Source organism: Podarcis pityusensis (assembly GCF_964106645.2).
Source record: "Podarcis pityusensis genome assembly, chromosome: 2".
Classification (NCBI taxonomy): Eukaryota; Metazoa; Chordata; class Lepidosauria; order Squamata; family Lacertidae; genus Podarcis; species Podarcis pityusensis.
In genome coordinates, this window is record NC_138029.1 from 34,643,794 (window position 1) to 34,657,514 (window position 13,721).

The window sequence follows — 13,721 nt, forward strand, 5'->3', positions numbered from 1 at the left end:
GGAGAAGAAAGAGATGACCTAAAAAAGTTAAAGGTTTCCTGGTTGAACCATTAAAAGCTGCAGCAAGAAACTCTCGCGAGCTAGGAGGGTTTCACCACCAGGCAATGCGGAAGGGAAAATGGAGGGCAGCAAGAAACAGCGGGAGAAATTAAAAGCAACCCGCCGTCGTCTCAGAAACATGTGAAGTTTAACTTCTTTTAAAAAGCCATCGTCTGCTACCTCCTGCTTTATACCTTCTGTTTACCAATACCGCCCTGTATCTGCAAGTGACCGCGTGGCCTAATGGATAAGGCGTCTGACTTCGGATCAGAAGATTGAGGGTTCGAGTCCCTTCGTGGTCGATACGTTTTAGTGGTTCAATAATAATCCCGAGATATAGGACTAATAAATATCAGACGAAACATCTAACTGGAATTTAATTAGTTCCGTGTGCGAAACGTGCGCCCCAGTCCCACCCCGAAAGCGAGCTGCCCCTTCACGCGTGTTCTTAATCCTATCGTCCAATCAGTTTTATGCCGAAACAAAACAGAAAATGATACACAGTCGCGGAAGGGGGCGAGTTCCATATTTACAGAGCACTAAACTAAAAAGACTTTCAGGTACAGTGGATCAGTGATTGCAAGCATTCCATATTTTTAAAACCGTTTTTCCCGCAGGTCTGTTTGCGCAAATAGCCTTCCTCTCTCGTAGGCTGAAATGAACTCAGAGCGCCTGCGAAGGACTACAACTCTGAAAATTAATTCTGCTCATCACATATAGTATTTATTAGACAGTTGCTCTGCGAGATGAAGGAAATAATGAAGCATCTGGCAGCATATAGCCCCAGTGGCCTAATGGATAAGGCACTGGCCTCCTAAGCCAGGGATTGTGGGTTCGAGTCCCATCTGGGGTGGGGAAGAATTAGAAATTTTGCTTTTTAGGGCAGCAGAGATCTTGACATCGTTCAGGACTCATTTCCCCTTTCTAAAGAGGTGGGGCAAGCTCACACTTCACTTTACCTGAAAGTCTCAGCTTCATATAAAAGCTTTCACATTAAATCATAATATGTCACAGTATACAAAAGGAGCAACACCATGTGTTTACAAATGTTTTCTTTTTCAACCAATAAATAAGTTCCATTCTTTTATATTATAATATCTATATTTATTATATCTATACCAAGATAATACTTTTCAAAGCAACCATGCCGAGCTCCTCCTCAGGGCCAGTAACCACCTCTCACTTTTCGTTTACCTTCCATAGAATGGCAGCAACTGCTTTCCTTTCCTTTTAGAAGATGTACTTTATATTACATGCCAGTGTCTTGCAGTTGACTAGACTGGAATATACAATTGTACACAAGTCAATGTATTGCCATCTACCAGCAGTGGAAGAAACCAAGGAAGAATATGGTTAAATATCGTATTGCAATTCAGAAAAAGATCTGTACCAGGAAACAGTAGTAGGGGGAAAGTCTTGACAGACATTTGGCAGAATGAAACATTGCAGTGACAGTGGATTGACACTTTAAACCAAAAGTCCTCCCCCGCCAAAAACCCTCTTTTTTTTCTTCCTTATACTCACCAGCTAAAATCATTTGCCTTCTTACCACAGTTCTGCTGAAGCATCTCTCAGCTGCTGATATCCACTATCGCAACCCCTCAAGAAACCGCTTCAGGGTCCATGTGTGACTTAGCATGCTTGGGCCTTAATTCCAGCTTGTTCAGGTAGTATAAGAAATTTGACTCATCACCAATATGGCAGGCGAGGTCTTCACCAGTCACCTGACACAAGAAATGATGAGGTCATATAAACCCAGATTCCAAGGAAGTGTCAAAATGGAGGCTAACCTCAGGTCTTGGACTCTAATAATCTTCCAAGGTTGGAGTGTAGTACTGAGTCAGGAAAGCCACATAACAACAACATACCTAACACTACAAGAGACCATATAACACCGATCCTGAAAAGCCTGCATTGGCTTCCAGTATATTTCCGAGCACAATTCAAAGTGTTGGTGCTGACCCTTAAAGCCCCAAACAGCCTTAGCCCAGTATACCTGAAGGAGCCTCTCCACCCCCATCATTCAGCCCAGACACTGAGGTCCTCCTCTGAGGGTCTTCGGCTGGTTCCCTCACTGCAAGAAGTGAAGTTACAAGGAACCAGGCAGAGGGCCTCCTTTGTAGTGGCACCCTCCCTGTGAAACACCCTCCCGTCAGATGTCAAGGAAATAAACAACTACAGTGGTACCTCGGGTCAAGTACTTAATTTGATCCGGAGGTCTGTTCTTAACCTGAAACTGTTCTTAACCTGAAGCACCACTTTAGCTAATGGAGCCTCCCACTGCCGCCGCGCCGCCGGAGCACGATTTCTGTTCTCATCCTGAGGCAAAGTTCTTAACCTGAAGCACTATTTCTGCGTTAGCGGAGTCTGTAACCTGAAGCGTATGCAACCTGAAGCGTATGTAACCCGAGGTACCACTGTATCTGACTTCTAGAAGACATCTGAAGGCAATCCTGTATTGGGAAAATTTTAATGTCTAATGTTTTACAATTTTTTATGTGTTGTAAACCGCCCAGAGTAGCTGGGGAAACCCAGCCAGACAGGCGTGGTATAAATAATAAAATTAGTAGTAGTAGTAGTAGTAGTAGTAGTAGTAGTAGTACAGACTTATAATAAAAAGTAATGATATTTCAATACTCTTGAAAATTCAAATAAAATAATGAGGGGAGTTGGATGGAAGGGCTGTGTGGGATTTATATGTACAGTAATCTAGAAGGGGGCATGTGTTTAAAAAGGATGAGAAGCATGACCTTAAACCAAGAGTGGCGTGAGTACCAGTAGCTCTGAGGATATCGTTGGACTTCAATTCCCATTAGCCCCAGGCACCATGGCCAATGCTTAGGGATAATGGGAGTTGTAGTCCAGCAACATTTGGAGGGTCACAGGCTCCCCATTTGCACCATAAACTGTAGTTTTATAAAGTACACAAAGGATCTGTCATAGAGTTTTGGCCATGCTGAGATGAAATGGATATATGTGGCCAGGGTAGACATACCCACAGGTTCTGTTCTGCATTTCATCAAAACAAGTGCTTTGCACTTTCAAAGAGGCAGGTGCATGGTGCCTGATGTCTAATTACAATATTTGTCATAACAGTGTTTGCAAAGAGTGCATCAAAATAACATAATTATCTGGAAAGCAACATCCGGATCACAAAGGGGGAAAAGTAATGGACACTAATGGGTAACCAGATCTTTAATTCAGCACAAAGATCAAGATGACGAGAAAGAAAATGTTTTAGGGAATTTGTGTACACTTTAGGCCAACAGGGAGGCATGGGCAGATGTGCAGAGCTGACAAAGTAAGGAGCAAATGCATGGAAATGACATTCAAAACCAGAGATGTGAAATACATTACCCCACAGCCACGGGAGGTTTCCATTTCATACAAGAAATACTGCTGCTCCTCATTTCAGTAAACCTAGCAGCCTAGAACATTTTTGATTCTACTATTAAAAAGCATTTGGACCTACTCAGAGAATGTGGAAAGCTGTTATGATGAGTTTTCTTCTCTCCTGGGTGCCAGGTAAGAGCATTTATTCTCTTCCCTCCAGCTCTACTAGCTGACAAATCAACTAAAATACATGATGGAATGTAGGATGGATGTTGGAATGAAGGACAGTAATTTCTCCAGTTCACTGGCTTTCGAAATGATGGTAGACAGCAAAGCAAGAGGAAAGGAAGGATACTGTGGGACTCTGCCTAGAACACAGACTTTTAAATCTTACCATACTGAGACATTCATCTTCTCATTTTGTTCCTATTCCAGAAGCCACCCAGAAACAGATTTGTGGTTACTATGATGTGGCCAAGTACCTCAACATCTCTTCTAATAAGGATCTCTTCTCATACACCATCCCCAAGAGAAATTGGGAAGAATCCTTAGAAGTTGATCTAGATTTCACCTTGGTGTCCATCCTTTCAGTGGTAAGAGAGAATTATCATTACACGTCTGGTCTCCAGTGATAAGACTAAGCAAAAATATTGAGGAGGGGGGAAAGAAAGGAAAGGGAAGTTGGAGCAGGGGAATAATTGTTGGGGTAGAATAACAAAACACTCATGTGCTAGTTTAGTAGCTGCAATTCCAGCAGGGCCACCAGCAGATCAGCCAGCAGGGGAGCAGGAATTTTAAAAGAGGGTCATCCATCTCCCTCCCACCCTCCGGTAGTGCTACTATCTGTCTTAATTTTCTAGGGCGGGAAGAAGAGAATACATTAATCTTTACCCTTTTGCTTATTTGCAGCAAGAAAAATTGCAGGTGGTCACATTCTATTTCTGGCTTCTTGTGGTAAGGTCCTCTTTCTTCTCTGCAAGTAACAAACAGATTCATCCTCCCATGAGAACCCAGAGGAGATTTAAAAAACAACAACAAACTAATATAATTTTTCCTTCCACTAGAGCTGGAAAAATGATTTCATCTCATGGGATCCCTTGGACTTCTGTAACATTACAAGGATCACTCTTCCTGTGAAACTATTTTGGACCCCAGACATTTACATAGATGAACGGTAATGCTGCTTTTAATCAATGTGGAATGTGTTTTCAAACTGCATTTTGAGGACAAATTTGCAGCGTAGCCCTGAAACCACATTACAATTTCCATGCCCAGGCATCGAGAAGGCTGCCTGCCATGATAGCTAGATGTTTAGCAGCACTGGGATAGAGGATGAGCACAAATGCGGGCAGCATTGCCAGGACTAAGCCAAGAGTTTTGAATTTTGCATTGTGGCTGAGTTTAGGTTACCTTGGGTTTCCCTGGCACAGAGCTAAATGAAATATAATCTTCCCCAACCACCCATCTATCATGCAAAATAGCCACCATCCTATAAATGCTGTGGTAGATTGCTTGAAATACTTGGTTTTACTGGCTTAAATTCTTAAATGGTGGTATTATTATTATTATTATTATTATTATTATTATTTAGTACTTGGTTTATTAAATAACATACCGCAAGTTCATTTTTCTCAGTTGTTTGAAACTGAATCTAAGCACCAGGATTTAAAGGTTTTATTTTTGTTCTGCCTTTCTTCCCCCACCTCTAGCTAAGGATGATATAATTTAGATGTCTGTGAAAAGAACCATAGATGGTTTCTGAGTGAGGGGGGGTGCTAAGGGGGACACAGTGAGTGGAGCTTGGGTTCTGCAAGCCAACAGCATTTTGGAAGTGCTGACCACCTCTCTCTCGAGACCTGATGTGGGAGCAGATAAACAGATATTACAAAATGCCACAAGCCTCCTTCTGGGGGGAAATAAAACAGGTAGGGGCCACACACTTGGAACATTTCACCACTGAGAGAAGTGATGTGATCTAACATTATCATTACTATTCCGATCCCCAGACATTTTTGTGACAGCTGCTGAATATTGCAAAATATTGGAAATATTTTGGTTGGAAAATTAAAAAATTACAGAATCCACCTGGGCTTTCCTATAAGGTGACATTGTTTATATGTGAACATATTAATGTCTTATTTGTATATTATAAATGTTTTCATAACCCCCTTTGGTTATATTTTATACTCTATTATTATATAATACATGCAGTCAATCTCTGTATGTTTGTTTGGTTGTTGTATTGACAAAGAGGGTTTCAATGTAGGAGCCAAACCTATAAATTGTCTCCTCCTCCTCCTCCTCCTGCATCTCACATCCATCCTTTGAAGTACACCTCTTCAGGTTGTCCCCAGCACTCTTTTTTGTTTGCTTGCTGCATCCATGCAAACCCTGCTGTTAGTTTCAGATCATCCACCCATTGCATAGGTGGCTTTCCCCTTGGTCTTTTAAAATGGTAGGGTCTCCACACTACTACTCTCTTGCCACATGCCCTGCTTAAGTCCATTTTTACTAATACAGGTTGTCTAATATGTACAAAATGCTAAGCTTTCCTTACGATAACTGTATCTTTAGGGCCGATGAAGACAAGTTCACACTCAGCCCTATGGCATTTGTCACATCCGATGGCTACATTCATTTGCTTCAAACCTACCGACTCACTTCATCCTGCGGTCTGGATGTCCATGCATTTCCTTTTGATAAACAAAAATGCAACTTAACCATGACCACAATATGTTCAGGTAACACAGCCAAGCACAGCTGTATTTCTTTGAACTGTCATGATTGCTTGATTCTATCTCTCCATCCATGTACTTTTGAATGCACACTCCCAATTGGTACCCCATATGCTCACTCTTCAACCTTCACAATTCACCCCTTTCCCACCTAGGTCTTGCTTGCCAAGCCTGCCAGACCTACCACCCCTTGTTAAACCTTTACACCACTCCCGAATCAGCTTCCCAACACCCAACTCCTCTTAACTCCCCAACCCCCACGTCTCTTACAGCTTCCTAAATCTCCCAATTCTCCCGCAGCTCACCCCACCCTTCCCTTTATATTTTTACAAATCTCTCCCTTTGCAACTCATCAACTTCACCACCACCACAAAGGGCAAAAAGACTTTCCTCTTCACCCCAACAGCAGTGGTGACAACAACAGGGTTAGCATAGCTGTCGTTGTGTGAAGGAGAAACCCCTGCATTTCAAAATGCAGGCATTTTTCTCTCCTTCTCTGAGCAGCAATCATAGCATAAACTTTGCGGTGGGATAGATGTTGGAGAGACCTTTGCCCCTTTGCCCTCCCCACCATCAATGGCAGTGGAATCAGAGGTGGAATGTGGGGTAGAACTGTCCTTCCTGCTCCTTCGTGGCCTGATCACTCTACCCATGTCTTTGCATTGCTCTCTCACTCTGCCTACCTGGTATATCCAACCTGCAGTTTGCATGGCTGCCTATTGGTGGCCATGAAAACTGCTGCATGATGACAGCCTTACAATTTTATTATATAGAAAGATAAGATTAGGTTGCATCCAACTAAGACCTACTCAGAGTAGACCCATTTAAATAATGGACCTGAGTTAGCCATGCCCATTAATTTCAATGGGTCTATACGGAGTAGGACTAGCACTGGGCACAAGGCATTATTATTTACTTACTATATCTCTTATCTGCCCTTCACCAGGAGGTTAACACTGTACACGCAACTTGTGCCTTTCCAAATGTGCCTTATGTTCCCTGTTTTCCACATCTTTCTTCACTCTCTCCCTATTATCACTCTTTATTGTATGTTTGCTCCCCATGCCAATGCTCCCAGGTCAAAGTCTTCTCTCAATTTTGAGAGTTGCTCCCATGGGAGGCTGACCATGTGTTTGCTATTAGTATATCACTACCAATTTGAGTGTGATGCCACATTGGGGCTTAATTCGCACACTGAGCAGGCTGTGGGACAAGATGGAACAGTTATGGCACAACCTCAAAAGGAAGGCCTAAGAGGGCTGACAGACTTCACTACTGAAGTATATACACAGTCTGTACTCCTAACGGGATTACTGAGGATGTGATTGTGATTTTCTATACTGCCCTAAACTAACAACCTTCATTTGTCTTCTGCTGAATCTAGATAAGGAAATACTATTGAAGAGCTCTAAATCTTCCATGAAAGCAAACCAAGATAGTCACAAAAGTTTCTTGAGCAGTGGAGAATGGAAGTTTGAGGAACTGAGGATCATAGAGCACACCTTGGGATATGAAATAAGCAACTTTAGTATTGTCACTTATGAGGTATTTGGTTTCTAATACATTTAGAAAACATGGGAACACTGAAAGATATCCCTATATATCTAGTGTTCGGTTTTATGCTTAAGACAGAGTTTGTGTTCGTTTTTATGCTTAAGCAAAATTTCAGGAATTCTGCTTAAATTTTTAGGGTAGTAAATTTACCTAGATGAAGGTCTACCAGGCTTGTATGTTGAGCACACTGCTTTATGGGCAGCTTACAGGCATCAGGCGTGTTGCCTCAATGTCTTCCACATGCACTGCGCCAGGCAGATTTGAGCCACACATGGCAGGACAAAGTCTCAAGCAAAGATGTGCTCTTGCAAGCCCACATTCCTACACTCCTGTCTCAGTCACATCTATGTGGGCAGCTTGGTCATGTCCACAGAATGGAATATGGCAGGACCCCCAAGGATGTGCTTTATGGGGAGCTGGCTTCAGGCACAAAGCCCATTGGCCGACCAACTCTGTGTTACAAAGATGAAGGCTGGCAACATCAACCCCACCGTGTGGGAATCCCATGCAGACAACTGCAGAGCCTGGAGACAAGCAGTCAGGTCATGTATCCACAGCAGTGACCAGAGAAGGAATGACTGCTGGGAGGAATGCAGAGAGAGGAAACGCCATGGTGCAACTGCTGCAGCACAGCTGGATGCCTTCATCTGCCCCAGCTGCAAGCAAACATGTCTCTCCCATATTGATCTCTACAGCCTCGACAGCAGGCAATGTGCCTCTCCAAAGGTTTAACTTCACTCCCCAAAGGCACATCCTTTACCAACCAACCATTATTAGCTCATTTTCAAAAAAATAAATCAATTGTCCTTTGCAATATGTTGATGATGGACACTTTGATTTTAAGTAATCGTTCAAGCTGCAGCAATACAAACAGAATAGCATCCTGAGGTTGCAATCCTATGCACACTTATCTAGTAAGATCATTGAAGAAGTAAGCATGCATTGGGTTAGTAGTTGTGTTGCGGAAGCAAGCACAACCTGGGTTCTTCCAGATGACCTGTTTATTTAGTTTGTTTGTGGGCAGGTTAGATGTTGTCGTGTCAAATACAGTGTTATCCCACACTTTCCATGAAACATTTTAGGAAGAGAGAAAATAATGGTCTCACCCACTCCCCCCCCCCCATTTTTTTCATTGATTTTCACATTTATCACAAAGAAAAAGAAAAACATTACAAAACACAAAACAAAGAAAAAAGACACAAAAAAGAATTATCACTTCATATCCCTAATTTCATTACATTGATAACTGACTTCCTCAAATCCCCTCTAACTGAATTTCATTATATCACCTGTTTAACAGTTCTCCAAATGGTCTCACCCACTCTTAGGCTGCTAAGAATAAGGACCATGGGCAAATTGATGCTACTAGTGAGACTGAAAGGATAGTACCATTCTTTGCTTTAATCTTCATTCTTGTTTTGTCCTTTTTTGGGACAGGTTTCTATGAAGAGGCAATCCATTTTGTATGTGTTGGTTCTGATCCTGCCAACTTTTACTCTGTTCTTGCTGGATATGGCTATTTCTTATGCGTTTGCTTGCCCTGGAGAAAAGATTGCTTTCAAAGTGACACTGATCCTGCAAGTCTCACTCTTGTCATTGATTCTGAATGATATGCTACCGTCAGCATCCGATGATCCACCAGTCATAGGTAACCACCTTTTACTGCACAGATTATTCAGCCCTGGCAGCCTTTGAACAGTTTTTGGGGGCTGTTAAATAGTTTTGGTTGCTTTCATTGGACCTACTCACATTGTGGTCCAGCAAGCAGGTCCCTGAGTCAGTAACTGATTTTTAGCTGGAGATATTATTTTGTAAATCGTAATTACCTGGCATTGTACAGAACTAGAATAAAGATACTCCTTATCATTTGTTTAGTACATATTAAAGCACTTCAATGACATGAACTTGTGGATCTTACAACAGCTATGCAAGGTATCTTGGTGTTATTATCCATATATCTCAGATGTGGGGAAAGAATGAGAGAGTTTAGCGGGCCACCCTGAGAGATTTGTCCTAGGGAAGACATCCTGTTTTGCAGCTGCTATGCTACAGTAGCTTTTAGTCCAACACTGGCAGTACCCATTGACCCCCGCATGAGATAGGGAAAGAAGGGTCTCTTTAATGCCTTTCTACCATTTGAGAACAGCAGCAAAGGCCTGCAGTGTGTTATGCATCTCTGACAAAGGTTTGCACAGCACAATCTTCTAGTGAACAACAGCATGAGTCTAACCATGCCCATCCATGAGTAAGTCCTGTTGAAATCAATGTGACTTACTCCAAGGAGTTAGGAGTGCACCCCAGTTGAGTTAAATCCTCAATGTTCTATGGATTGGAAGTTGGCACTCCTTCAAGGAATAGGTGGGACAAAGGAACAGATGGCCAAAGCCACTTTAATAGCTGCCACAGCACCAGGATTTATAGAACCCAGGGTCCACAGAACCAGAGATGGGACAGGTGTCTCCACTTAGGCCTGAGGAACCCCAGTACATGGCCAGTCCAACAGCATAGGAATCACACCAAGTGGGAGGCCATGGGACCCAAGAGGAATGTCCATTTTCGGGCCAGAAGGTGGCCCTTTAAGGGAGTCTGGATTTCCAAAAGGCAGTTGTTCATATAAGTGTTGTGGACTGATGGTAGAGGCCTCAGTCCAGTTCCAACTCCAGTTTGAGCAACTTGTCCCCTAGGAACTCTCCGTGGTGCTTCAACAACTAACCAGTCTTGTCCTATGGGTTCCTCTGCAGGAGAAGGACAGGAAGACAAAAGTAGTCTTTTTAATGATGAATCTATTTGATTGGCCATGGAAATCCCTATTTCTCTCTATTTCACTATTATGAATTTCAGAGAGAAGGATTCCATGCTAGCCAAAGAGGGCAAGATGACTCGGTTTTGTGTTTCAATGCTTTGGTGTATTTTTGGATTTATCCTTATTTTATACCTTCTATAATCTACAAAGTGTGTGAGTTTTGGGGCATTTAATTCTCATAAAGGAGAACTAGAGCTTCTACAAGTTTCTGCAAGCAATCTGGCCCATTTGCCACTGTTACACTGGTGATCAGATGCCCACAAAATCTGGTGGGGAGAAGAACCATCACCCATTGTCACTATCCCAGGCTCCATCTACAAACGCCGACACCACCATCACTACACTTCCCCCACATTCCTTTGGAGTTAGACCTAATTCCCACTCAACTTATCTCAAGCTCCCCCAAAACGACCGTCATCTTTACCATACATACATCCCATCACAGACAAAACATCTACAGATATAGGAGCACCAAACCAGCAACCCACATGTTACTTGTGTGGTCCCTACAGCATATCTTCTCAGTGCCACAACACTCCCCATTTCTTTTCTGCCTCCTGCCAGGCCCCTCCCACTCTAGCGTAAAAGAACAGTCGCCTGAAGGGCCAAATATTTACCATCCATTTCTTCTCCAACACAGCCATGTTTTTCACCGGGATATTTGTATTTATGGTCTTTGGTATCCTGGAGAATGCTTTCGTACTCTATCTTAAACAGAAGAAACCAGAGTCCCCACCCTTCATGAGGAATAAATTTATGAATATAATTCTGAGAAAGAAGAAAAAGCAATCTGAGAAGCCAGTGGCTGATTTAGGTAAGCACTTTCCAAAATGTTTTTTTTTATTTTTCTTACATAATGGAGAAAAAGATCAATAAAGAGGGAGAAGGGGGCGAATGTCAAGCACCATAATCCAGTGCTTTAAAAAAAAACCCAAATCCTTTTCACAGTTCATTTTTAGGAGTATGTGAAGGATTGGCTATTTATTTAGTTTTTTATTTAGCTAATTTATGGGTCACTCCATGGCATAAAGTCATGGAGACAATGTCCAGTCCCTCCTGAATGTACAGCCGGAACAAGGCTGAGTTTGTTTCTGTGTAATGTAAGAAATGGACTTGAGGCATCAGGCTGTCCCCATTACTCCTCTGATGAAAGAGGTAAGAACATTGTCCAGGATCCATTGTCCAGGAATTGAGATAGTAGAAACCCACTGGACGACCTTCAGGATTTCTTAGGTTGCTTCGACAGGTGAACCAAATGCCAGAATTTAGAATCAAAACAGCCAGTAGTTTTTTAACTCTCCATTTTTTATTCTCAAACAATGTCTGTTCCTACATAGGATTTTCTTAACATGTTAACATATACAGTCTTCATTTTCTTCCATGCAGGAGACGGGCTGCCCAAAGGGAGCCAGCAGGCAAGCAGATCATCCTTGTCAGAAAAGTGCCGTGAAGAAGAGAGTTTGGTGTTTCTGAAACATATTAATGCAGAATTGCAACAGATCAGGAAACATCTCTCCCTAGAAGAATGCCAGGATGACTCTGAATCAGTCGTGTGGGATAATATGATCCTCCTTGTGGAGAAAGGGCTTTATTTTACCCGCCTGATTTTCTCACTCATCTTTTTAACTTTTGTTGCCGTACAGTGGACATGCTAAATTATATATTATTGGTATTTGTGGTAGACCAAGGAGTGCATAACCAATGCCCGTTGTACAAGTATGCTAACTTACCAATCTGTTATTTGTATAAAGTCAGTAAATGAGACCTGATGAAATGCCTCAGCCAAGTGGTGTTTGCTGTTGGAAGTTGGCTTACTAAAGTCAAAGCCTTTCATGCTTGGAAATATGTAAAAACACTGCAAAATTTATGACTCAATCAAGCCTCGCAAAACCAATTATTCAGAAGTGCTGGTTTTTCAAGGCTTCATTGAGTGGCAAGTTTTCTGGCCTGGCGTCAGTATGTGGCATCCTCAAGCAGTTGCCAGGTCTCTGCTGACACCACATTCATGCACTCCTTTCAAAAACGTGTTTGGGTCCAGGAGTTGCCATTTAAATTTCCCACAATTCCCCAGAGCAATGCCTCGTTGGAGGCATTGTGGGAATTTTACACGGTAACTTCTGGAGACTGCTATCCAGGTACATCAGAGAAAAGCCATTGGCGTAAGATGGGGGCCCATGAGTAGACATTTTGCCAAGAGCTCCTTCAAAGCTGGAGCCACCTCTGCACATTTTGTCTTGTTTCAACGTACTTCCCAGAATAATCAATACCTAAGGTTCAAAAACAGGAGTGCTTTGATGAAGAGTTACCTAGCCGAAGAGGAAGATGAAGTAGAGGTGGTTCTGGCAAAAAAAAAAAAAGGTGGTCATTTTAATATGATGTGGGCGGTGTAAGTATGGAAACTGAGTTCATCTAAGTTGTGTATCTATCATCCCTGACATTGCTTGTCTTTTAAATGCTTAATAAACACCCACACTTAGCATGTCTAGTTCCCCACCCCTGTTTTTCCAACTGCACAATCTTTTCCAAATCTTGTATCCAGCTGCACATACAAAAAAGAATCCCTGCCTTAAATTGAGGATGATTTGATATGTAATAGTGATAGCTTGTGGTAAGTTGAAAGTTCTCAAAGTTCATGAAAATGAACAGCACAAATAAGCATGCAACCAATTAACCCCACCATGCATGACAAGCTGCTGTGCTTCGAATATCATATGCCACACTGCTTGTGAGATAATTCTGAGCTACCTGTGCACTAGTGATGACTTGCTGGTCATGTAATAAGCTGCATATAATCTCGCCTTCCCAAATAACACACTTCATACTTTTATTTTTCAGTATGGTAGTTTCCCCTGCTAACTGTAGTTTAGGGTGTCGGAAATTGTAGGTCTGTGAGTTCAAGATTCTTTGGGGGGAAGATACTATTTATAAATAAAAGTTGCAATATTTCTTCTTCTTTTTTTCAAATCTTTAAACTAATTTTCCAAAAAGAATTTTAAAACAGACAAACAAACAAACAAACATGCATCCTATTTGTAATTAAACCAAACTTGGTAACATTGTTAAGTGACTTCCTCAAATCCCCCTGGTTTAATTTAATTATATATCATTTAAACAGTTTTCAAAAATCTATCTTCTCAAAGAAAAATTATCTTGATCACTTAACAGCTTTCATTCCTTCTATTCTGGCTTTGAGCATCTTAATTCCTATCCTTACATATTTAAATCCTAGGCCAATCTCGTATTTGCAAGTTTTTCCA

General features: G+C 41.9%; 1 protein-coding gene across 1 annotated transcript; it reads left to right on the plus strand.

Annotated features, from left to right (window-relative positions):
• Positions 1-1,497: 1,497 nt before the first annotated feature.
• On the plus strand, positions 1,498-13,373 carry LOC308470515 (5-hydroxytryptamine receptor 3A-like). The gene is made up of 9 exons (XM_080993899.1): positions 1,498-1,860; positions 3,808-3,965; positions 4,282-4,326; positions 4,437-4,546; positions 5,947-6,113; positions 7,492-7,652; positions 9,099-9,309; positions 11,105-11,278; positions 11,851-13,373. The coding sequence occupies exons 1-9, from the start codon at positions 1,737-1,739 to the stop codon at positions 12,117-12,119; spliced, it is 1,419 nt and encodes a 472-aa protein (XP_080850025.1). The 5' UTR covers positions 1,498-1,736; the 3' UTR covers positions 12,120-13,373.
• The last annotated feature ends 348 nt before the right edge of the window (positions 13,374-13,721 follow it).

What these genes read in the sequence shown, in the direction of transcription:
- LOC308470515 (XM_080993899.1), top strand. Translation starts at nt 1,737, where the DNA reads ATGGCAGGCGAGGTCTTCACCAGTCACCTGACACAAGAAATGATGAGG. An exon ending in TCTATTTCTGGCTTCTTGTG is followed by an intron (nt 4,327 to 4,436) that starts GTAAGGTCCTCT and finishes TCCTTCCACTAG; the next exon opens with AGCTGGAAAAATGATTTCAT. An exon ending in GACATTTACATAGATGAACG is followed by an intron (nt 4,547 to 5,946) that starts GTAATGCTGCTT and finishes CTGTATCTTTAG; the next exon opens with GGCCGATGAAGACAAGTTCA.